At 47.7% G+C, this 26,267-nt stretch overlaps 1 protein-coding gene across 2 annotated transcripts in view; it reads left to right on the forward strand.

Moving 5' to 3' along the window:
* Nucleotides 1–21,117, forward strand: part of mdm4 (MDM4 regulator of p53) — a 28,293-nt gene extending 7,176 nt beyond the window's left edge. Inside the window, exons 2-11 of one of the 2 annotated variants that reach the window (XM_072461881.1) lie at nt 446–531; nt 1,796–1,870; nt 5,407–5,540; nt 7,447–7,487; nt 12,611–12,672; nt 16,379–16,457; nt 17,109–17,269; nt 19,494–19,670; nt 19,981–20,049; nt 20,399–21,117. In XM_072461881.1, coding sequence (XP_072317982.1) covers nt 457–531; nt 1,796–1,870; nt 5,407–5,540; nt 7,447–7,487; nt 12,611–12,672; nt 16,379–16,457; nt 17,109–17,269; nt 19,494–19,670; nt 19,981–20,049; nt 20,399–20,971 — 1,446 coding nt within the window. In that variant the 5' untranslated portion in view covers nt 446–456 and the 3' untranslated portion in view covers nt 20,972–21,117. Of the gene's footprint in view, nt 1–445; nt 532–1,795; nt 1,871–5,406; nt 5,541–7,446; nt 7,488–12,610; nt 12,673–16,378; nt 16,458–17,108; nt 17,270–19,478; nt 19,671–19,980; nt 20,050–20,398 lie in introns of both variants that reach the window. The other variant, XM_072461880.1, reaches the window with a different exon arrangement.
* Nucleotides 21,118–26,267: the final 5,150 nt, after the last annotated feature.

The following is a 26,267-nucleotide window of genomic DNA, read 5'->3' on the forward strand; positions in this document are numbered from 1 at the left end:
ATGTCATGAATATGTCATGAATATGTCAGAATATGTCATGAATATGTCATGAATATGTCAGAATATGTCAGAATATGTCATGAATATGTCATGAATATGTCAGAATATGTCAGAATATGTCATGAATATGTCATGAATATGTCATGAATATGTCATGAATATGTCATGAATATGTCATAAATATGTCAGAATATGTCATGAATATGTCATGAATATGTCAGAATATGTCAGAATATGTCATGAATATGTCAGAATATGTCAGAATATGTCATGAATATGTCATGAATATGTCATGAATATGTCAGAATATGTCATGAATATGTCAGAATATGTCAGAATATGTCATGAATATGTCATGAATATGTCAGAATATGTCAGAATATGTCATGAATATGTCAGAATATGTCATGAATATGTAAATCATGGACACGTGGTTCTGTTCCAGAACTTTGGAGGATGAATTCTGAACCGGCGCTTCTCGCTCCAGCTCCAGCCTCAGTCTGCAGGACGTTACCCGGGGAAGGGCATCAGGTGCAGTACACGGGGCTCATACTTGTACACGGGGGGCTCATACTTGTACACGGGGGGCTCATACTTGTACACGGGGGGCTCATACTTGTACACGGGGGGGCTCATACTTGTACACGGGGGGGCTCATACTTGTACACACGGGGGGGCTCATACTTGTACACGGGGGGCTCATACTTGTACACGGGGGGCTCATACTTGTACACAGGGGGCTCATACTTGTACACACGGGGGGGCTCATACTTGTACACGGGGGGCTCATACTTGTACACACGGGGGGGCTCATACTTGTACACACGGGGGGCTCATACTTGTACACGGGGGGCTCATACTTGTACACGGGGGGCTCATACTTGTACACGGGGGGGCTCATACTTGTACACGGGGGGCTCATACTTGTACACACGGGGGGGCTCATACTTGTACACGGGGAGCTCATACTTGTACACGGGGGGGCTCATACTTGTACACGGGGGGCTCATACTTGTACACGGGGGGCTCATACTTGTACACGGGGGGCTCATACTTGTACACACGGGGGGCTCATACTTGTACACGGGGGGCTCATACTTGTACACGGGGGGGCTCATACTTGTACACACGGGGGGCTCATACTTGTACACGGGGGGGCTCATACTTGTACACACGGGGGGCTCATACTTGTACACACGGGGGGCTCATACTTGTACACACGGGGGGCTCATACTTGTACACACGGGGGGCTCATACTTGTACACACGGGGGGCTCATACTTGTACACACGGGGGGCTCATACTTGTACACACGGGGGGCTCATACTTGTACACACGGGGGGCTCATACTTGTACACACGGGGGGCTCATACTTGTACACACGGGGGGCTCATACTTGTACACACGGGGGGCTCATACTTGTACACACGGGGGGCTCATACTTGTACACACGGGGGGCTCATACTTGTACACACGGGGGGCTCATACTTGTACACACGGGGGGCTCATACTTGTACACACGGGGGGCTCATACTTGTACACGGGGGGCTCATACTTGTACACGGGGGGGCTCATACTTGTACACACGGGGGGCTCATACTTGTACACACGGGGGGCTCATACTTGTACACACGGGGGGCTCATACTTGTACACACGGGGGGCTCATACTTGTACACACGGGGGGCTCATACTTGTACACGGGGGGCTCATACTTGTACACACGGGGGGCTCATACTTGTACACACGGGGGGCTCATACTTGTACACACGGGGGGCTCATACTTGTACACGTGCAGGTGCAGCCTAAAGCGCCGCTGCTCCAGATCCTACGAGTCGCTGGAGCTCAGGAGGAAATCTTCACTTTGAAAAAGGTCAGACAAATATAATACAAATATAAGTTTGATTTTGTTTGTTTTTCTGTCAAACACATGTACTGTACTATTTCTACTGCAATGGCTGAACTCTTCTCTTTTATCACATACATGTTATTGAATTAAATCAAATTAAATATGAATAAAATAAGGCTGAGGTTATTTTTTATCCTATTGCAGATTTTAATTGTTGCTTCACCAAAAATATAACTTCCTTTGTTTGTGAATCCTGTGCATGACCATGAAGCTTCTGATTCTGAAGGTGTTAAATGCATCTGAAATAGTAAATGTACAGCATGGGCAGAACAACAGCACGAGCAGAACAACAGCACGAGCAGAACAACAGCACGAGCAGAACAACAGCACGAGCAGAACAACAGCACGAGCAGAACAACAGCACGAGCAGAACAACAGCACGAGCAGAACAACAGCACGAGCAGAACAACAGCACGAGCAGAACAACAGCACGAGCAGAACAACAGCACGAGCAGAACAACAGCACGAGCAGAACAACAGCACGAGCAGAACAACAGCACGAGCAGAACAACAGCACGAGCAGAACAACAGCACGAGCAGAACAACAGCACGAGCAGAACAACAGCACGAGCAGAACAACAGCACGAGCAGAACAACAGCACGAGCAGAACAGCAGCACGAGCAGAACAGCAGCACGAGCAGAACAACAGCACGAGCAGAACAGCAGAACAACAGCACGAGCAGAACAACAGCACGAGCAGAACAGCACGAGCAAAACAGCACGAGCAAAACAGCACGAGCAGAACAACAGCACGAGCAGAACAACAGCACGAGCAGAACAACAGCACGAGCAGAACAACAGCACGAGCAGAACAACAGCACGAGCAGAACAACAGCACGAGCAGAACAGCAGCACGAGCAGAACAGCAGCACGAGCAGAACAACAGCACGAGCAGAACAGCAGAACAACAGCACGAGCAGAACAGCACGAGCAAAACAGCACGAGCAGAACAGCACGAGCAGAACAGCACGAGCAGAACAGCACGAGCAGAACAGCACGAGCAGAACAGCACGAGCAGAACAGCACGAGCAGAACAACAGCACGAGCAGAACAGCACGAGCAGAACAGCACGAGCAGAACAGCACGAGCAGAACAGCACGAGCAGAACAGCACGAGCAGAACAGCACGAGCAGAAGAACAGCACGAGCAGAAGAACAGCACGAGCAGAAGAACAGCATGAGCAGAAGAACAGCATGAGCAGAAGAACAGCACGAGCAGAAGAACAGCACGAGCAGAAGAACAGCATGAGCAGAACAACAGCATGAGCAGAACAACAGCATGAGCAGAAGAACAGCACGAGCAGAAGAACAGCACGAGCAGAAGAACAGCATGAGCAGAAGAACAGCATGAGCAGAACAACAGCATGAGCAGAACAACAGCATGAGCAGAACAACAGCATGAGCAGAACAGCATGAGCAGAGCGGGGACGTTGGCATGAGCGGGACAGCAGAACAACAGCACGAGCAGAACAGCACGAGCAGAACAGCATGAGCAGAACAACAGCACGAGCAGAACAGCATGAGCAGAACAGCATGAGCAGAACAGCATGAGCAGAACAGCATGAGCAGAACAGCATGAGCAGAACAGCATGAGCAGAACAACAGCATGAGCAGAGCGGGGACGTTGGCATGAGCGGGACAGCAGCATGAGCTAATGAAGGATTTACCAAACCCTTAAAGTATTGAACTGGATATTGTAATGACTTTGTTGATTGTTCATTTCAAGTTTGAAGTGAACTTTATTCCATTATTTTTGATGCATTTTATTCATGTCGATTGATCGAGTTTCTTAAATGTGTCGATGAAAGTAAAATCCCTGTGGCGTGTGCAGTACATGTGCAGTACATGTGCAGTACATGTGCAGTACATGTGCAGTACATGTGCAGTACATGTGCAGTACATGTGCAGTACATGTGCAGTACATGTGCAGTATGATGTGCAGTATGATGTGCAGTACATGTGCAGTACATGTGCAGTATGATGTGCAGTACATGTGCAGTACATGTGCAGTACATGTGCAGTACATGTGCAGTATGATGTGCAGTACATGTGCAGTACATGTGCAGTACATGTGCAGTACATGTGCAGTACATGTGCAGTACATGTGCAGTATGATGTGCAGTATGATGTGCAGTATGATGTGCAGTACATGTGCAGTACATGTGCAGTACATGTGCAGTACATGTGCAGTACATGTGCAGTACATGTGCAGTATGATGTGCAGTATGATGTGCAGTACATGTGCAGTACATGTGCAGTACATGTGCAGTACATGTGCAGTACATGTGCAGTATGATGTGCAGTATGATGTGCAGTATGATGTGCAGTACATGTGCAGTACATGTGCAGTACATGTGCAGTACATGTGCAGTACATGTGCAGTACATGTGCAGTACATGTGCAGTACATGTGCAGTACATGTGCAGTACATGTGCAGTACATGTGCAGTACATGTGCAGTATGATGTGCAGTATGATGTGCAGTATGATGTGCAGTACATGTGCAGTACATGTGCAGTACATGTGCAGTACATGTGCAGTACATGTGCAGTACATGTGCAGTACATGTGCAGTATGATGTGCAGTATGATGTGCAGTACATGTGCAGTATGATGTGCAGTACATGTGCAGTATGATGTGCAGTATGATGTGCAGTACATGTGCAGTACATGTGCAGTACATGTGCAGTATGATGTGCAGTACATGTGCAGTATGATGTGCAGTACATGTGCAGTACATGTGCAGTACATGTGCAGTATGATGTGCAGTATGATGTGCAGTATGATGTGCAGTACATGTGCAGTACATGTGCAGTACATGTGCAGTACATGTGCAGTACATGTGCAGTACATGTGCAGTACATGTGCAGTACATGTGCAGTATGATGTGCAGTATGATGTGCAGTACATGTGCAGTATGATGTGCAGTACATGTGCAGTATGATGTGCAGTACATGTGCAGTATGATGTGCAGTACATGTGCAGTACATGTGCAGTATGATGTGCAGTACATGTGCAGTATGATGTGCAGTATGATGTGCAGTATGATGTGCAGTATGATGTGCAGTATGATGTGCAGTACATGTGCAGTATGATGTGCAGTACATGTGCAGTACATGTGCAGTACATGTGCAGTACATGTGCAATATGATGTGCAGTACATGTGCAGTACATGACGGCGTCATGTGGCGTGTGCAGTACATGACGGCGTCATGTGGCGTGTGCAGTACATGACGGTGTCATGTGGCGTGTGCGTGTGCAGTACATGACGGTGTCATGTGCGTGTGCAGTACATGACGGTGTCATGTGCGTGTGCAGTACATGACTGTGTCATGTGCGTGTGCAGTACATGACTGTGTCATGTGCGTGTGCAGTACATGACGGTGTCATGTGGCGTGTGCGTGTGCAGTACATGACGGTGTCATGTGGCGTGTGCAGTACATGACGGTGTCATGTGGCGTGTGCGTGTGCAGTACATGACGGTGTCATGTGGCGTGTGCAGGTGATGCATTACCTGGGCCAGTACATTATGGGGAAACAGTTGTACGACAAACAGCGTCAGCACATCGTGCACTGCCAGGACGATCCTCTGGGGGAGCTGCTGGAGGTCGAGAGCTTCTCCGTCAAAAACCCAAGGTGCAAAACTGACTGTAGTTCATGGTAAAGATGGAAACATTGTGCTCCACGTGGTACTTTCATATTTAGTGTATTTGGCCTGTTATTACCATCCTGTAAATGTCACCATTAAGAAAGCATTTTTGAAGCGTTTAGTGTAAAACATAATAAATGGAGCCAACAACAAAACAAACACACCAAGAAATTCTTACATTTCAAAGTTTGATTCATGAATCATTCTAAACGTGGTAACATTGAATTAGGGTTTTCACTTTGAACTATTTTGAAAATCAGAAATTGTCACACTACAATATATTGCTCTCCTCTGGAATAAATTACACTTGCCATAGATTTTTAACCTGTTCCCACCCACCTGTGGCCGGCGAACATTTTCTATATCTCAAATATTCTCTTACATCATCACTTTTATTTCCGTGGTCAATACCATCAGTTATACATCATTTTAAAGCTTATTTTCTCAACAAAACGAATATGTCATTGATTTACATTGAATAATATGCCCCAAGAAGCAATTGCCAATAGTTTGTGAGAAAGTCTCAACTTTTACAAACGCATGTCCTGTTTGTGTTTATGACGGACGAAACGGCTTTAATTCTGTTCATCCTTGTGCTCAGTCTGTCCATAAGGAATCATTGAAAAACAATATCCACTTGTATTTTTACTGAAGTTTTCCCGATTTCGAGATATTGTCAAGTAAACAAACTTTTCTTCGTTTCTCGCCGGACGAGAATGCGCTTGTCCGGCGCATTTCTCCGTCCATAACAAATGACCTGTTTGACCTATAAGATAATGTTTGACATCGATCTCTTCCTTAGACTGTTTCCTACAGAATGAGACCATCCACGTTCTGTCACCGGGTTTGTTTGCTACAGCCTCCGGAGGAAAAAAATTCGGCGCTTCCGAATTGCGCGTCCATCTTTGTTTTTAGCCCTTAGCTTCTGCTAACAGGCACGCAGGAGACTTTGAGTGACATATTATTCTAGCCAATCAGGAGACCTTTTTCCTGATAGGCGGGACAAAGGGTTTATTTACACAGAATTCTCCCTGTTCTCGTGCGTAAGGCTCCGGGAAGGCTCTAAAGAGCCAGATTTCTCGGCAGGATTTTGCGCATAACGTTTTTTGATTTTATTCGCCTTTTGGACGTGCATTTTGTTAGATATATGTATTATTATACCAATACAAAAATAAAATTAAAATATTATAATTTTTTTTTTTTTTTTTAACCTCTATCTGGGAAATTCATGGGTAAACTCATATTTACACATTTTCACATATATTGTTTTTAGCGGTTATAATTGGAATTAGTGGCCTACAAAACATCAAAATGTATGTTTTATGATCATAGAGGAGCTAAAATTGTAATAAAACTGTTTGGCACAGTTGGCACATATTTGGATCACTTGAATATACTTTTTGATACAAAAAGGTCAACAGCACCAAAATGCCTGTTCCTAGAGATCTGAAACTTGACACAGTTGTTGTCAACAAGATAAACATCATGTACAGTGAACAGCATATGCACACAATGAAGTATGTCATGCTCAGGACCATTACAAATTGACAATATTCAGGCGAGACTAAAAAAGGATGTTTTGTTTATGTTTGGGCCTCTGTAGTGTAAGTTCTGAAGCCCTGACAGTGTGACATGTGCACATCTGCAGAAACTAGAAGGCCTAAGCTTTCTAATGATGCATCACACTCACATGTGGAACATAAGATCCTCTTTTAATAAGCAATGCCATTTGGGTCCAACCATTGTGCACAGGGCCAAAATAGGTGGATGGGAACAGGTTAAAACATGTCAAGTATTTGATTTATATTCAAGACACGACTGAAGTTCACAGTAAACGATCAATTCAAGATTCAAACTGAGAATTGTTCTAATGTCAAACCTTTTCATTTCCAGCCCTGTTTACGAAATGCTGAAGAAGTACTTGGTTGTGTTAGGTATGTACCCTTTAACTCTCATTTCTTAAATGTCATATTAACCACTCTTTTGATACGGGTGAGATGGATTAAAGGGTCGAAGACGTGAAAACCCCTTTAACATGATCACAGTAAGTCACAGTCACAGTGGATATTGTTTCTAATGCTTTTCCTGCTCAGATGTATTAAAGGGGAGGGGACAGGTACTCCAGAGTGTCATGTATTAAAGGGGAGGGGACAGGTAGTCCAGAGTGTCATGTATTAAAGGGGAGGGGACAGGTAGTCCAGAGTGTCATGTATTAAAGGGGAGGGGACAGGTAGTCCAGAGTGTCATGTATTAAAGGGGAGGGGACAGGTAGTCCAGAGTGTCATGTATTAAAGGGGAGGGGACAGGTAGTCCAGAGTGTCATGTATTAAAGGGGAGGGGACAGGTAGTCCAGAGTGTCATGTATTAAAGGGGAGGGGACAGGTAGTCCAGAGTGTCATGTATTAAAGGGGAGGGGACAGGTAGTCCAGAGTGTCATGTATTAAAGGGGAGGGGACAGGTAGTCCAGAGTGTCATGTATTAAAGGGGAGGGGACAGGTAGTCCAGAGTGTCATGTATTAAAGGGGAGGGGACAGGTAGTCCAGAGTGTCATGTATTAAAGGGGAGGGGACAGGTAGTCCAGAGTGTCATGTATTAAAGGGGAGGGGACAGGTAGTCCAGAGTGTCATGTATTAAAGGGGAGGGGACAGGTAGTCCAGAGTGTCATGTATTAAAGGGGAGGGGACAGGTAGTCCAGAGTGTCATGTATTAAAGGGGAGGGGACAGGTAGTCCAGAGTGTCGTATTAAAGGGGAGGGGACAGGTAGTCCAGAGTGTCATGTATTAAAGGGGAGGGGACAGGTAGTCCAGAGTGTCATGTATTAAAGGGGAGGGGACAGGTAGTCCAGAGTGTCATGTATTAAAGGGGAGGGGACAGGTATCCCAGAGTGTCATGTATTAAAGGGGAGGGGACAGGTAGTCCAGAGTGTCATGTATTAAAGGGGAGGGGACAGGTAGTCCAGAGTGTCATGTATTAAAGGGGAGGGGACAGGTAGTCCAGAGTGTCATGTATTAAAGGGGAGGGGACAGGTAGTCCAGAGTGTCATGTATTAAAGGGGAGGGGACAGGTAGTCCAGAGTGTCATGTATTAAAGGGGAGGGGACAGGTAGTCCAGAGTGTCATGTATTAAAGGGGAGGGGACAGGTAGTCCAGAGTGTCATGTATTAAAGGGGAGGGGACAGGTAGTCCAGAGTGTCATGTATTAAAGGGGAGGGGACAGGTAGTCCAGAGTGTCATGTATTAAAGGGGAGGGGACAGGTAGTCCAGAGTGTCATGTATTAAAGGGGAGGGGACAGGTAGTCCAGAGTGTCATGTATTAAAGGGGAGGGGACAGGTAGTCCAGAGTGTCATGTATTAAAGGGGAGGGGACAGGTACTCCAGAGTGTCGTATTAAAGGGGAGGGGACAGGTAGTCCAGAGTGTCATGTATTAAAGGGGAGGGGACAGGTAGTCCAGAGTGTCATGTATTAAAGGGGAGGGGACAGGTAGTCCAGAGTGTCATGTATTAAAGGGGAGGGGACAGGTAGTCCAGAGTGTCATGTATTAAAGGGGAGGGGACAGGTAGTCCAGAGTGTCATGTATTAAAGGGGAGGGGACAGGTATCCCAGAGTGTCATGTATTAAAGGGGAGGGGACAGGTATCCCAGAGTGTCATGTATTAAAGGGGAGGGGAGAGGTAGTCCAGAGTGTCGTATTAAAGGGGAGGGGACAGGTATCCCAGAGTGTCATGTATTAAAGGGGAGGGGACAGGTATCCCAGAGTGTCATATTAAAGGGGAGGGGAGAGGTAGTCCAGAGTGTCGTATTAAAGGGGAGGGGACAGGTAGTCCAGAGTGTCATGTATTAAAGGGGAGGGGACAGGTAGTCCAGAGTGTCATGTATTAAAGGGGAGGGGACAGGTAGTCCAGAGTGTCATGTATTAAAGGGGAGGGGACAGGTAGTCCAGAGTGTCGTATTAAAGGGGAGGGGACAGGTAGCCCAGAGTGTCATGTATTAAAGGGGAGGGGACAGGTAGCCCAGAGTGTCATGTATTAAAGGGGAGGGGACAGGTAGTCCAGAGTGTCATGTATTAAAGGGGAGGGGACAGGTACTCCAGAGTGTCATGTATTAAAGGGGAGGGGACAGGTAGTCCAGAGTGTCATGTATTAAAGGGGAGGGGACAGGTAGCCCAGAGTGTCATGTATTAAAGGGGAGGGGACAGGTAGTCCAGAGTGTCATGTATTAAAGGGGAGGGGACAGGTACTCCAGAGTGTCATGTATTAAAGGGGAGGGGACAGGTACTCCAGAGTGTCATGTATTAAAGGGGAGGGGACAGGTAGTCCAGAGTGTCATGTATTAAAGGGGAGGGGACAGGTAGTCCAGAGTGTCATGTATTAAAGGGGAGGGGAGAGGTAGTCCAGAGTGTCGTATTAAAGGGGAGGGGACAGGTAGTCCAGAGTGTCGTATTAAAGGGGAGGGGACAGGTAGTCCAGAGTGTCATGTATTAAAGGGGAGGGACAGGTAGTCCAGAGTGTCATGTATTAAAGGGGAGGGGACAGGTAGTCCAGAGTGTCATGTATTAAAGGGGAGGGGACAGGTAGTCCAGAGTGTCATGTATTAAAGGGGAGGGGACAGGTAGTCCAGAGTGTCATGTATTAAAGGGGAGGGGACAGGTACTCCAGAGTGTCATGTATTAAAGGGGAGGGGACAGGTACTCCAGAGTGTCATGTATTAAAGGGGAGGGGACAGGTAGTCCAGAGTGTCGTATTAAAGGGGAGGGGACAGGTACTCCAGAGTGTCGTATTAAAGGGGAGGGGACAGGTAGTCCAGAGTGTCATGTATTAAAGGGGAGGGGACAGGTAGTCCAGAGTGTCATGTATTAAAGGGGAGGGGACAGGTAGTCCAGAGTGTCATGTATTAAAGGGGAGGGGACAGGTAGTCCAGAGTGTCATGTATTAAAGGGGAGGGGACAGGTAGTCCAGAGTGTCATGTATTAAAGGGGAGGGGACAGGTATCCCAGAGTGTCATGTATTAAAGGGGAGGGGACAGGTAGTCCAGAGTGTCATGTATTAAAGGGGAGGGGACAGGTAGTCCAGAGTGTCATGTATTAAAGGGGAGGGGACAGGTAGCCCAGAGTGTCATGTATTAAAGGGGAGGGGACAGGTAGTCCAGAGTGTCATGTATTAAAGGGGAGGGGACAGGTAGTCCAGAGTGTCATGTATTAAAGGGGAGAGGACAGGTAGTCCAGAGTGTCATGTATTAAAGGGGAGGGGACAGGTAGTCCAGAGTGTCATGTATTAAAGGGGAGGGGACAGGTAGTCCAGAGTGTCATGTATTAAAGGGGAGGGGACAGGTAGTCCAGAGTGTCATGTATTAAAGGGGAGGGGACAGGTAGTCCAGAGTGTCGTATTAAAGGGGAGGGGACAGGTAGTCCAGAGTGTCATGTATTAAAGGGGAGGGGACAGGTAGTCCAGAGTGTCATGTATTAAAGGGGAGGGGACAGGTAGTCCAGAGTGTCATGTATTAAAGGGGAGGGGACAGGTATCCCAGAGTGTCATGTATTAAAGGGGAGGGGACAGGTAGTCCAGAGTGTCATGTATTAAAGGGGAGGGGACAGGTAGTCCAGAGTGTCATGTATTAAAGGGGAGGGGACAGGTATCCCAGAGTGTCATGTATTAAAGGGGAGGGGACAGGTAGTCCAGAGTGTCATGTATTAAAGGGGAGGGGACAGGTAGTCCAGAGTGTCATGTATTAAAGGGGAGGGGACAGGTAGTCCAGAGTGTCATGTATTAAAGGGGAGGGGACAGGTACTCCAGAGTGTCATGTATTAAAGGGGAGGGGACAGGTAGTCCAGAGTGTCATGTATTAAAGGGGAGGGGACAGGTAGCCCAGAGTGTCATGTATTAAAGGGGAGGGGACAGGTACTCCAGAGTGTCATGTATTAAAGGGGAGGGGACAGGTAGTCCAGAGTGTCATGTATTAAAGGGGAGGGGACAGGTAGTCCAGAGTGTCATGTATTAAAGGGGAGGGGACAGGTAGTCCAGAGTGTCATGTATTAAAGGGGAGGGGACAGGTAGTCCAGAGTGTCATGTATTAAAGGGGAGGGGACAGGTAGTCCAGAGTGTCGTATTAAAGGGGAGGGGACAGGTAGTCCAGAGTGTCATGTATTAAAGGGGAGGGGACAGGTAGTCCAGAGTGTCATGTATTAAAGGGGAGGGGACAGGTAGTCCAGAGTGTCATGTATTAAAGGGGAGGGGACAGGTAGTCCAGAGTGTCGTATTAAAGGGGAGGGGACAGGTAGTCCAGAGTGTCGTATTAAAGGGGAGGGGACAGGTAGCCCAGAGTGTCATGTATTAAAGGGGAGGGGACAGGTAGTCCAGAGTGTCATGTATTAAAGGGGAGGGGACAGGTAGTCCAGAGTGTCATGTATTAAAGGGGAGGGGACAGGTAGTCCAGAGTGTCATGTATTAAAGGGGAGGGGACAGGTAGTCCAGAGTGTCATGTATTAAAGGGGAGGGGACAGGTATCCCAGAGTGTCATGTATTAAAGGGGAGGGGAGAGGTAGTCCAGAGTGTCGTATTAAAGGGGAGGGGACAGGTAGTCCAGAGTGTCATGTATTAAAGGGGAGGGGACAGGTAGTCCAGAGTGTCATGTATTAAAGGGGAGGGGACAGGTAGTCCAGAGTGTCATGTATTAAAGGGGAGGGGACAGGTAGTCCAGAGTGTCATGTATTAAAGGGGAGGGGACAGGTAGTCCAGAGTGTCATGTATTAAAGGGGAGGGGACAGGTAGTCCAGAGTGTCATGTATTAAAGGGGAGGGGACAGGTAGTCCAGAGTGTCATGTATTAAAGGGGAGGGGACAGGTAGTCCAGAGTGTCATGTATTAAAGGGGAGGGGACAGGTAGTCCAGAGTGTCATGTATTAAAGGGGAGGGGACAGGTAGTCCAGAGTGTCATGTATTAAAGGGGAGGGGACAGGTAGTCCAGAGTGTCATGTATTAAAGGGGAGGGGACAGGTAGTCCAGAGTGTCATGTATTAAAGGGGAGGGTTGTGCTCTTTCTGTTACTGTCTCGTCCTAAATGCAGACGCTGCTGAGAATGAGTCTGTGCGGCGCGAGTGTGTAGGAGGAGTGGAGGACCGCGGTCAGGTAAAACCATCATGGTGCTTGGAGAAACAGAGCCCTCAAGAGCCTCCTCTGCCTCTGACACACGAGAGGAACTGTAGAACTGTAGAACTGTAGAACTGTAGAACTATAGAACTATAGAACTATAGAACTATAGAACTGTAGAACTGTAGAACTGTAGAACTGTAGAACTATAGAACTATAGAACTATAGAACTATAGAACTATAGAACTGTAGAACTGTAGAACTATAGAACTATAGAACTGTAGAACTGTAGAACTGTAGAACTGTAGACTTCAGCCTGGGCTCAGAGCTGTGCTGTTCACGACTGGTGCTTGACCTGAAGTATTTTTATCCAGGTTTATGTGAGGTCAAAGTCCAAAGTAGTTTTACTTTCACTTTCATCATGAGAAGTCTTTATTTGTATTTTTTACAACATAAAGTATAACGTAATGTAAACTTGACAGATTGCGGCCAATGGACATTCTTTATCCATTCTTATATAGAAAACATTGCAAATATAATTAAACTCTTTTTAAACGATAGTCTTAACGCTGTCACAAGTTCTCAACAAATGTATAAAGGAAACAGATTTAAGATGAGATTTACATTTAGCATCATTTGTACAAGAGTCGCTTTATCTTTTTACATCAACTTGAGCTTTTTACCTTCGGAGCGTTTTAGTTGGAAGGAAATGAAGTTGACAATCATGGATGAGAATATATCAGATATTTGTCCAGACAGATTTGTTCAAACGACTTCCATCAGAATCAGACGTTCCTCTTTAAAGGTGTAACATTCCAGTGGAGGCTGTGCCACCTGCTCGTCTCTCTGGACATGTCCTTACTCTGGACATGTCCTTACTCTGGACATGTCCTTACTCTGGACATGTCCTTACTCTGGACATGTCCTTACTCTGGACATGTCCTTACTCTGCCATGAATATTAAGGCTATTATGTTTTATATTGCTCAAAAATACCCCAGAGGCCTTTATTCTGTTTGTCATGGTTTATAAGCAAGTTCTGTCATCAGGCTAACCACAACTAGCATGCTACACATGCTACACATGCTACACATGCTACACATGCTACACAAGCTACACAAGCTACACATGCTACACATGCTACACATGCTACACATGCTACACAAGCTACACAAGCTACACAAGCTACACATGCTACACATGCTACACATGCTACACATGCTACACAAGCTACACATGCTACACATACTACACATGCTACACATGCTACACATGCTACACAAGCTACACAAGCTACACAACAAGGCTTTATCTTTCGATGCTTTTACACAAACACAATCTTCTGATCTCCAACTTGTCTTGATTGTGTCACGATGAAGATGAGTTTAATGCAAAACTGTGGAACATTCTTGTCAGAGCAGCAGAGACGAGCAGTGGCTGGTCCTGGTTTGTGGTGCAGTGTAAGTGTAGGACCTCTTGTGTGTGGAGCTGGAGGCCGCGGGCTGCTGTCTCTTGTGTCTCGTACAGAGCTGCACCGTCTCTGTACAGCCCCGTCCTGCCCAGGCGGGTCGGGGGGCAGAGTCTCCTTCTCTGATTGAGCCGGACCATCCACTGCTTCAGCTTCAGGTCCAAGTCTCAAGATTGCAAAAGAACTAACTGACCCCAAACCTCCCTCACCTGCCCCTGTGGTCCTGCCCCTGTGGTCCTGCCCCTGTGGTCCTGCCCCTGTGGTCCTGTCCCATCTTCTCAAACTGACAGAACTCATGAAAGTATTTTCAATCTGGTTGCCTTCATGAAATTACAATATCAAATCTATTTTTGACTGATTTACCTCAAAATTTGAAGTTTTCATATTGCGTAAAATCTGCTTTCAATTGTCGTCCTTGTTTTTTATGCACAGAAATAACTCGACACATTTTTAAAACACTTTATAATTATAATAACTACACCTTGAACAGCTTAACAACTTAAAAGCTTCATCACAAACATAATGCCTAATGAACAGAATTAATGATTCAAGCTTATTAATAACTTCAATACTTCTATCATCATCAATCGTCTTAAACTAATTGTTCATTATGAATGAAGTCTTACTTCATGCTTTATTAAGTTCAAGCAGTAGTTATTATAGTGTGTAGTAGTGGGCACATTCAGCCCGTGGTCCCACCCCTCCAGTTCCTCCCTGTGGCTCCACCCCCTCCAGCCCCTCCCTGTGGCTCCACCCCTCCAGTCCCTCCCTGTGGCTCCTCCCTGTGGCTCCACCCCTCCAGCCCCTCCCTGTGGCTCCTCCCTGTGGCTCCACCCCTCCAGCCCCTCCCTGTGGCTCCTCCCTGTGGCTCCACCCCTCCAGTCCCTCCCTGTGGCTCCTCCCTGTGGCTCCACCCCTCCAGCCCCTCCCTGTGGCTCCTCCTGTGGCTCCACCCCTCCACCCCCGCCCTGTGGCTCCACCCCTCCAGCCCCTCCCTGTGGCTCCACCCCTCCAGCCCCTCCCTGTGGCTCCTCCCTGTGGCTCCACCCCTCCAGCCCCTCCCTGTGGCTCCTCCCTGTGGCTCCACCCCTCCAGCCCCTCCCTGTGGCTCCTCCTGTGGCTCCACCCCTCCACCCCCGCCCTGTGGCTCCACCCCTCCAGCCCCTCCCTGTGGCTCCACCCCTCCAGCTCCTCCCTGTGGCTCCACCCCTCCAGCTCCTCCCTGTGGCTCCACCCCTCCAGCCCCTCCCTGTGGCTCCACCCCTCCAGTCCCTCCCTGTGGCTCCTCCCTGTGGCTCCTCCCTGTGGCTCCACCCCTCCAGCCCCTCCCTGTGGCTCCAGCCCCTCCCTCCAGCCCCTCCCTGTGGCTCCTCCCTGTGGCTCCACCCCTCCAGCCCCTCCCTGTGGCTCTTCCCTGTGGCTCCACCCCTCCAGCCCCTCCCTGTGGCTCCTCCCTGTGGCTCCACCCCTCCAGCCCCTCCCTGTGGCTCCTCCCTGTGGCTCCACCCCTCCACCCCCGCCCTGTGGCTCCACCCCTCCAGCCCCTCCCTGTGGCTCCACCCCTCCAGCCCCTCCCTGTGGCTCCACCCCTCCAGCCCCTCCCTGTGGCTCCTCCCTGTGGCTCCACCCCTCCAGCCCCTCCCTGTGGCTCCTCCCTGTGGCTCCACCCCTCCACCCCCGCCCTGTGGCTCCACCCCTCCAGCCCCTCCCTGTGGCTCCACCCCTCCAGCTCCTCCCTGTGGCTCCACCCCTCCACCCCCGCCCTGTGGCTCCACCCCTCCAGCCCCTCCCTGTGGCTCCACCCCTCCAGCTCCTCCCTGTGGCTCCACCCCTCCAGCCCCTCCCTGTGGCTCCTCCTGTGGCTCCACCCCTCCACCCCCGCCCTGTGGCTCCACCCCTCCAGCCCCTCCCTGTGGCTCCACCCCTCCAGCTCCTCCCTGTGGCTCCACCCCTCCACCCCCGCCCTGTGGCTCCACCCCTCCAGCCCCTCCCTGTGGCTCCACCCCTCCAGCTCCTCCCTGTGGCTCCACCCCTCCACCCCCGCCCTGTGGCTCCACCCCTCCAGCCCCTCCCTGTGGCTCCACCCCTCCAGCTCCTCCCTGTGGCTCCACCCCTCCAGCTCCTCCCTGTGGCTCCACCCCTCCAGCCCCTCCCCTCTTATCCCAGGACTATGATCAGAATGAGTGGGTCTGTAAGAGGAGCAGTGTTTGGTCCGAGTGCCCAGTTCTGGCTCAGATCCTGATCCTTTTTCTTTACTTCCTCCTCACTTCTTCTTTAGGGTTGTGGGGGCGTGGTCAAAGCAGAGGCTCCTCCCCTGCAGACCCCCTCCCAGCGGCGCCCGCGGGACCCAGACGATGGTGAGCTCGTGTTTGTGTTTCTTGCCACAGTCTAAGTCGTGATTAAGAGTGGAGAACGAAAAGAACGACTGCAACTTTGAGAAGATTGTCAAGTGTTTCACCTGCCGTTTCACCTGCCGTTTCACCTGCCGTAACATAAAGGAAATAAACACCTTCTGTAACACGGCTACTTTTTGGTATTTGTCAATTCAAGCTACAAGAACTGCAGGAGAATAAAGAATATGCAATAAAAATAAAGATAAAGGACTATTAGACTTGACTTCAATCTGAAAATATATTTTGAATGCAATTATGATACAAGATTAAAAAGAAGAGTAGTAAACAAAAAACGATTACTTCCAATAAGTGACTTAATAAATGACTTGGTAGATGCACATTTCAGTTTGTCAAGAGTATTGAAAATCAAACTAATCCATACGAGGCCTAGTATCAAATAGATACTCATTTGAACAAGTATCAATATCAGATGTTTGATTCTTTTCAGCTTTATCACATCCGTAACATAAAGGTCTATTGTGTAAAAACAGTATGTATTTGTGGTATGGAGCATATTCTCTGGTGTCAGAGTCTCTTCTCTTTCTTCTCCAGTGTCACAATAAACTCAAGGTCCAGTCATTATTCCTGTGATCACATCTTAAACCCTCTCCACAGACTCGTGTGACGGCCTCCCACGCTCCGCCTGTAAACGGCCCAAACTGGACGTGTCTCTGGACGAGTGGGACCTGTCCGGCCTGCCCTGGTGGTTTCTGGGTAATCTCAGGAACAACTACAGCAGACGGAGCAACGGGTCCACGGACATTCACACTAACCAGGTGAGAGGTGTTGAGTTATGTAACATCCTCCTTTAGTTGAGATGAGGACTGCAGACCTAAACCCGCCTTCAGGTCCTAATGACACATGTCATATTTGCATCATGTTATAACGACATAAGATAAGATATTCCTTTATTGTCCCACATGGGGTAATTTCATTGGTGCAACGCAGGTAGATACAGAAGAACAGATCACTTATAGGAAGTCTGAAAAACACTTTCAGTAGAAGATCTCCTATAAATAAATAAATAAATAAATAATACAAGACACTTGAACAAGGATCAAACATGAGGCTTAACTGAAGATTGAAATAAACTCAACTTGTCTGGTTTATTCACCGTTTTTAACAGAAGTTACAACTTACAAATCATAAGTTACTAGCTACGAGCTAGCAGCTAATCTATAGCTTATCAGTTAACACACTGAACAAGAGCATGTGGAGTATTGTTGACTGTCAGTCTCCGATCCATCGACATCAAAAGTCTGGTAAAAACCTTCAAACAGACAATAAACTAGTGTAAATAATTATTTAACAGTGTAAAATAAGAGTGTTACAAAAACTAGCATAAAAAAAAGTCAACTAGAACCACTATACAGCCTCGTTCACACCGCGGCGGCCAATTCACGCCCGACGCAGAAGTTAGACGCCTGTACATTTGAAGACAAACGCCCCGGACTCACGTTCGTAAATACACTCGACAGCAGAGGTGTAAATGGAGGACCATGGCTTTGGTTTATTAACTTTACAAAGTCCAGAAGCGGAGGCGATGGGCCCCGGGGCCCGTCTGGGACCCGCAGATACTTCAGAGCTGAGCAGAGTTTAGTCCATATCATTATTTGCTCCAAGAGCTTAAGGTTTTTTTTTTATCTTGTGGGTTTGTTTTGGGTCTTTTTCCGGGTCGTGCAGCACGTCATCTCTGATTGGCTGCTGCGCATCTGCAGCAGAAAGTTAACCAAAGCTGAACATGTCGCGCCTCGGGCGCCTCGTACGCGCTCAAAGCGCCGAGAGCGTACGAAAACACAGGAACTCGGGATCTCGAGGGCCCCACACCGTGTCTTTAACCACAGGACCAACAAAGCTGACATTTTCCTCTGCGAGACGATAAATGACCTCACGTGATCTGGGAGCCAATGGGAGTAGACCAGATTTTAGGTCAACGCCCACCCAGAAGCTGCTCGCCTTCTAATTGGCTGAGAAATCTGCATCGTGTCTGAAGTTAGGTAGGAAAAACATGTTGGTGTGACGGTCGAAGTGCTCACATCACGCAGTGACTATAATAAAAATAGTGCGGCGCCGACACTGGCGCCGGTCATGGGTTCGATCGCCACTTTCAAAGTTCCAACTACTGCTGGAAATGCCTTTAGCAAGTGATGCATGTGGTCAACCAAGTACGACTGACCGCTCTGTGGTCGTCTGCTCGTGGCTCTTTTCCTCTTTTCCTGTGGTTGGATTTGTTTAAAGATGTAGAGAACTATTTGATTCCATATCTGCACCAATAAGGCCACTTCAATGTGAAGCGAAACTTCTGACAAAAGAAAACTGCAAAACCTGTGCCAGGATTTAAAAAAGAAAGAATCCGACCTGAATGTTTCCGGAAACACACTATTTTATTTGGCCTTAATTCGTGTTTAAGCCTTAGTTATTTTATGACTTGGTTTACGGATCTGCCGCACTTAGATTATTGATTTCTACAATATAAATACAATAAATTATTATCATTTTTTTTATAAAGTTCCGCCGTCAACGCAAAATAGCTTTAAATGAAATATAAATGGCGGTATTAAGTCAAAAGATAAGAGCGCGTGAAGCAATTTTTCCTCAAAATCCTGCTGGAGTCTGTGACGGGCGGGGCCGTCCCTGGGCGGGGCCCCGGGAGGAGGAGCATGAGAAGACGCACGCGCCCGTTTCCGTGACTGTGACGTGCAGCGCCAACTCCTTTATATCGCAAATGCACATTTTAAACCCGTTTAGCACATTTTCTCCAGCGTGCCCCCCCCTCCTGTGGTGCCTTCTGGGAAAACCTGGGAGAAAAAAATTGAAATTATATTTGTATTTCGCTCGCCTGTTCAATATATTTCATTTAAAAACCGGTGCGGCCTGAGCACGAGGCTTTAGAGAAATACATTTGAATATGAACCAGCTCTGATTTAAAAGTTGATGTTAGACTAATGAAAGAATCCAAATGACTGACTGTTGTTTGACTTGTAGCTGTCTCCTGCTCAGGAGGAGGACACGGCCATCATCTCTGACACCACCGACGACCTGTGGTTCCTGACGGAGGCGGAGAGCGAGCAGCGCAGTGTGGAGATGAAGGAGGCGGCGCTGGAGGAGAACAGCGCTGACACAGACCCGCCTCCAGACGATGAGGACATCGCCCGGGACGACAAGGACCACAAGCAGGTACCCAAGTCAGGACAATGATCCAAACAACCGGAGGGACATGGTGTCTGCTGAGCGTGCTTCAAGAACATGTGGCAGCATTCACTGATTTAAAACCTTAACACCATTTGATAGATTCACAAGGGAAATTACACCTACAATTACAATATATTACAAAAAGACAAATAGCAAAAGTTGTGTCAAGTCAGGTGCAAATCTCTAGATTTATACATGCGTAAACCTGCCTGACCGTTGTTTCACCTCTGAATCAAACTCATCATTTTTGTTCCTTTTGTTTGTGATTTGACATATTTGATCCTGACATCCACAGATGGAGGCGGAGCCAGAGGACGAATCCCAGTGTCTGAGCGATGACACGGACACAGAGGTCTCCACACAGGTTTGTCCTGGAACAGGCTCTGGAACAGGCTCTGGAACAGGCTCTGGAACAGGCTCTGGAACAGGCTCTGGAACAGGCTCTGGAACAGGCTCTGGAACAGGCTCTGGAACAGGCTCTGGAACAGGCTCTGGAACAGGCTCTGGAACAGGCTCTGGAACAGGTTTCAATGTATTGAAAAAAAAAATTGTTTTTTCTAATGGCTGACATGTCGACTGGACTGATGGTCGGCTGCTGCTCAGTTTTACAATGAAGTTAATATTTCATTTCTTGGTCCCGCCCCCTGGTCCCTCCCCTCCCTTGGTCCCTACCCTCCCCTGGTCCCTCCCCTGGTCCCTCCCCTTTGTCGCAGGATGCTTGGCAGTGCTCCGAATGCCGTAAGTTCAACACGCCTCATCAGAAATACTGTGTGCGCTGCTGGGCTCTCCGCAAAAACTGGTACAAGGACGTGCCGCGCCTTGCCCATTCGCTCTCCGTGCCCGACATCCCAGCATGCACCTCTTCTCTCTCCGCCCACGACAACGAGGATTACGACAGCGACGCGGGAATCGACGTACCGGACTGCAGCCGCACCGTCTCCGATCCGGTGATCCTCCCGTCTCACTCCACCGCCGACCGTCCTCTGCCGCCGCCGGGCTCCAAGGGTAAGGGGCCGCGCCCGTGCGCTCTCCCCAGGGGCCAGCAGGGGTCGGCGGGCGGAGACGGTCAGGAGAGCCTGGACATGGACGTGGAGGTGAAGCCTGAAGCGCTGCTGGAGCCGTGTAAGCTCTGCAGGGTTCGGCCGCGGAACGGGAACATCATCCACGGGAAAACGGCGCATCTCTTAACGTGTTTCAACTGCGCCAAACGCTTACACAAGTGCCACGCCCCGTGTCCAGGGTGTGGCAAGATCATCCAGAAAGTCATCAAGATATATGTGGTCTAGAACTGTAGAGCGCCTGTGGAAGTATCTAGCTCTACGGCTAAAGTAAGTCAAGTCAAGTAAGTGCTACACAAGACTAGCACCGAAGTCAACTCCTAAGTGTCTAGGACTCATCCAGGACTAACTTCACTAACTTAAGACTGAGCCAGGTCTAAACCAGGTCTAAACCAGGTCTAAACCAGGTCTAAACCAGGTCTAAACCAGGACTAAACCAGGACTAAACCAGGACTAAACCAGGTCTAAACCAGGTCTAAACCAGGTCTAAACCAGGTCTAAACCAGGTCTAAACCAGGACTAAACCAGGACTAAACCAGGACTAAACCAGGTCTAAACCAGGTCTAAACCAGGTCTAAACCAGGTCTAAACCAGGACTAAACCAGGACTAAACCAGGACTAAACCAGGTCTAAACCAGGTCTAAACCAGGTCTAAACCAGGTCTAAACCAGGTCTAAACCAGGACTAAACCAGGACTAAACCAGGACTAAACCAGGTCTAAACCAGGTCCAAACAAGGTCTAAACCAGGACTAAACCAGGACTAAACCAGGACTAAACCAGGTCTAAACCAGGACTAAACCAGGACTAAACCAGGACTAAACCAGGTCTAAACCAGGACTAAACCAGGACTAAACCAGGACTAAACCAGGTCTAAACCAGGTCCAAACAAGGTCTAAACCAGGACTAAACCAGGACTAAACCAGGTCTAAACCAGGACTAAACCAGGACTAAACCAGGTCTAAACCAGGTCCAAACAAGGTCTAAACCAGGACTAAACCAGGACTAAACCAGGACTAAACCAGGTCTAAACCAGGACTAAACCAGGACTAAACCAGGACTAAACCAGGACTAAACCAGGTCTAAACCAGGTCTAAACCAGGTCTAAACCAGGTCTAAACCAGGACTAAACCAGGACTAAACCAGGTCTAAACCAGGTCCAAACAAGGTCTAAACCAGGACTAAACCAGGACTAAACCAGGACTAAACCAGGTCTAAACCAGGACTAAACCAGGACTAAACCAGGTCTAAACCAGGTCCAAACAAGGTCTAAACCAGGACTAAACCAGGACTAAACCAGGACTAAACCAGGTCTAAACCAGGACTAAACCAGGACTAAACCAGGTCTAAACCAGGTCCAAACAAGGTCTAAACCAGGACTAAACCAGGACTAAACCAGGTCTAAACCAGGACTAAACCAGGACTAAACCAGGACTAAACCAGGTCTAAACCAGGACTAAACCAGGACTAAACCAGGACTAAACCAGGACTAAAGCAGGTCTAAACCAGGACTAAACCAGGACTAAACCAGGTCCAAACCTAGAATAAACCAGTTTAGACTCGGCAAGGACATATATGACCTTATTCTTCACTTGCACCTTCAGATTTCCAAGACTTGTCCTAGTTTAGATCCACTGTCTCTGGTTTGGAACTGGGTTTGACTCTTAAAGAAAAGGACTAAACCACGACTAACTCAGAATGAAAGTTGTGCTAAATGGGTTCTAAACCCGGACTTTGCCCAAACTGGAGCTCGAGCTGGACAAAACCAGGTCTAAACCAGGACTAAACCAGGACTAAACCAGGACTAAACCAGGACTAAACCAGGTTTAAACCAGGACTAAACCAGGACTAAAGCAGGTCTAAACCAGGACTAAAGCAGGTCTAAACCAGGACTAAACCAGGACTAAACCAGGTCTAAACCAGGACTAAACCAGGACTAAACCAGGTCCAAACAAGGTCTAAACCAGGACTAAACCAGGACTAAACCAGGTCTAAACCAGGTCTAAACCAGGTCTAAACCAGGACTAAACCAGGACTAAACCAGGACTAAACCAGGTCTAAACCAGGTCTAAACCAGGTCTAAACCAGGTCTAAACCAGGTCTAAACCAGGACTAAACCAGGACTAAACCAGGACTAAACCAGGTCTAAACCAGGTCCAAACAAGGTCTAAACCAGGACTAAACCAGGACTAAACCAGGTCCAAACAAGGTCTAAACCAGGACTAAACCAGGACTAAACCAGGTCTAAACCAGGACTAAACCAGGACTAAACCAGGTCCAAACAAGGTCTAAACCAGGACTAAACCAGGACTAAACCAGGTCTAAACCAGGACTAAACCAGGACTAAACCAGGACTAAACCAGGACTAAACCAGGACTAAACCAGGACTAAACCAGGTCTAAACCAGGTCTAAACCAGGTCTAAACCAGGTCTAAACCAGGACTAAACCAGGACTAAACCAGGACTAAACCAGGTCTAAACCAGGTCCAAACAAGGTCTAAACCAGGACTAAACCAGGACTAAACCAGGACTAAACCAGGTCTAAACCAGGACTAAACCAGGACTAAACCAGGACTAAACCAGGTCTAAACCAGGTCCAAACAAGGTCTAAACCAGGACTAAACCAGGACTAAACCAGGTCTAAACCAGGACTAAACCAGGACTAAACCAGGACTAAACCAGGTCTAAACCAGGTCCAAACAAGGTCTAAACCAGGACTAAACCAGGACTAAACCAGGTCTAAACCAGGACTAAACCAGGACTAAACCAGGACTAAACCAGGTCTAAACCAGGACTAAACCAGGACTAAACCAGGACTAAACCAGGACTAAACCAGGTTTAAACCAGGACTAAACCAGGACTAAAGCAGGTCTAAACCAGGTCTAAACCAGGACTAAACGACTGTAAACTGGCACTAAACCAGGAATAACAAGTCCAAATTTGCACTTAAAGACTATTTCAAGACTAAATCTGGACTTGCAACATCTGTGTTCCACTGAAAGTACGCACACCACAGTTTGAGAAACACTGCTCCAGAGAAGGAACATTTCAACGGCTCCGAAAACCAAGCAACGGGCACATGATTCTGCAGGACGCTCGCTCTAACCCCGCGCTGCAGGACGCTCGCTCTAACTCCTCGCTGCAGGACGCTCGCTGCAGGACGCTCGCTCTAACTCCTCGCTGCAGGACGCTCGCTGCAGGACGCTCGCTCTAACCCCGCGCTGCAAGACGCTCGCTGCAGGACGCTCGCTCTAACCCCGCGCTGCAGGACGCTCGCTGCAGGACGCTCGCTGCAGGACGCTCGCTGCAGGACGCTCGCTGCAGGACGCTCGCTGCAGGACGCTCGCTGCAGGACGCTCGCTCTAACCCCGCGCTGCAGGACGCTCGCTGCAGGACGCTTGCTGCAGGACGCTCGCTGCAGGACGCTCGCTGCAACTCCTCGTTGCAGGACGCTCGCTGCAGGACACTCGCTGCAGGACGCTCGCTGCAGGACGCTCGCTCTAACTCCTCGCTGCAGGACGTTCGCTGCAGGACGCTCGCTGCAGGACGCTCGCTGCAGGACGCTCGCTGCAGGACGCTCGCTGCAGGACGCTCGCTCTAACCCCGCGCTGCAGGACGCTCGCTGCAGGACGCTCGCTCTAACCCCGCGCTGCAGGACGCTCGCTGCAGGACGCTCGCTCTAACCCCGCGCTGCAGGACGCTCGCTGCAGGACGCTCGCTGCAGGACGCTCAGCACTTGAAGCCGCTCAGTTTTCTGGTGGAAGAAGCCAAACGTAACGACTGCAGTGCCACGTGAGACGAGACACTTCATTTAGGTTCAGCTGCTCTAGAAATGAATAAATGGTGAATATTCGGGCGTGAAAACAAACAAAACGGTCAGAAGTTCAATTTGAGCATTAAATGACATTAAAAAGACTCAAGTTACAAAAGTTGAAGCGACATTGAACTGGGCGTTCTTCGTTCTGACGCTCGTTTCATCTTCTCGTTTGTCTCGTTTCCTGTGGCAGTTTGTGCCTAATTGAAGTGTGTACTTTCCACAGTTAAAGGGATTCAAATAACACGTATTTATTTATATATTGCAGAGTATTTTGCTGTGATCCTTGTACATAGATCTATTGCTGACATAATGTCTACACCAGTTAAAAAGGACTTAATCCTAATATATTCAATTTATTTTATGACTCATCGGATTATATTTTCTTTATTTCAAGCCAAATTATCTGCCAGGGGTAAAAAAAAAAAATATTTAAACTCATGTAGATCATATTTTTGCCCTTGTTCTTGGTTAAAGGTGCAACTACGTCACCTTTTTGTCTCCTGAAAATGCTTTGCCTGGATAAACCCACATTTTTAATTTATTCAGCTTCAGCCCTGTTTTTATTGCTACAATTTGATGCTGTTTTGTGGAACGTTCCTGGCAAAACAAGTTTCTCAGCGTTTCACCCGCTCAGAGCGCTTCACCCGCTCAGAGCGCTTCACCCGCTCAGAGCGCTTCACCCGCTCAGAGCGCTTCACCCGCTCGTGTCGGGCCGTTCAGCCATTAGAAAACCAACAGATGCATTTCCTGTACATACAATTATTGTTATTAATGAAATATTGAATGAAACGTGATAATAATAAGTCATAAATGGTAATGAAGCTTACAAAGGTTTATGCAGCGCCGCCACTTCAGGCCCATAGGGGGCGATGTGAGGCACTAATGTCCAGCTGCTGTCGTGACTGTCACAGGACGCTTCATATCTTCATATCTTAATGATAAAGTGAATGTTTGTACAGCGTTAAAGGGTTAAAGTGTTGAAGTCTTTTTGTCTTGTAAAAACTGCCTCAAAATGCAACTAGTGATTGAAATGTAAGCGGAACATTTGTGTTTATTTAATTTATTTATAATGTTCTTGTTTTAGCCTTTGCAGAGCTTCATCTTTGGAGTTGATTTGAGCGTTTCACTGCCACGTCATGAATCCTGCTTTTGTTTTTAAATTCATCTTTGACCAAACGTTTTTTTAGAAGTCTTTCATTGTTTTCACCACCAGGTGGCGCTGTTCTCACGTCACGCATGTTTTCACTTGAAGTGTTTGAAGTTCTATTTGGATCAAGACAAATGCCTGAGAAATATCTTTATTGTTCAAACCTGGTGTATTAAAAGTACACAGTGTTTTAAAAGTACACAGTGTATTAAAAGTACACACTGCAGTTGTTTTCTTTTTGCCAAGAAATAAATATTGTTGGAATTAAATGAATGTTGTATTATTATGAATTAGGGCTGGATATCGCTAAGACCCTCGTGATACCACACGTATCCCAGTACTTACACGTACTTGTATATTCTGATAGAATCCACATACTTTTCTGAAAAGGTCTTAATGTTCCAAATGTGTCATGTTTTTAGTCTGGATAAGAAAACCACAAAATACTTTATAAATCCTCTAGTAACGTCATCGTCTGATCCAAAGAGAAATATAAGGACCATGGACAGCGGTCAAAGAGCTGTATATAATAGTTTTCATAAATCTAGTGAACGTAAATGAA

The sequence above is a fragment of the Eucyclogobius newberryi genome, unplaced genomic scaffold, assembly GCF_026437365.1.
Source record: "Eucyclogobius newberryi isolate DKJ021-1_F unplaced genomic scaffold, fEucNew1.0.hap1 SCAF_33, whole genome shotgun sequence".
In the NCBI taxonomy this organism is placed as follows: domain Eukaryota; kingdom Metazoa; phylum Chordata; class Actinopteri; order Gobiiformes; family Gobiidae; genus Eucyclogobius; species Eucyclogobius newberryi.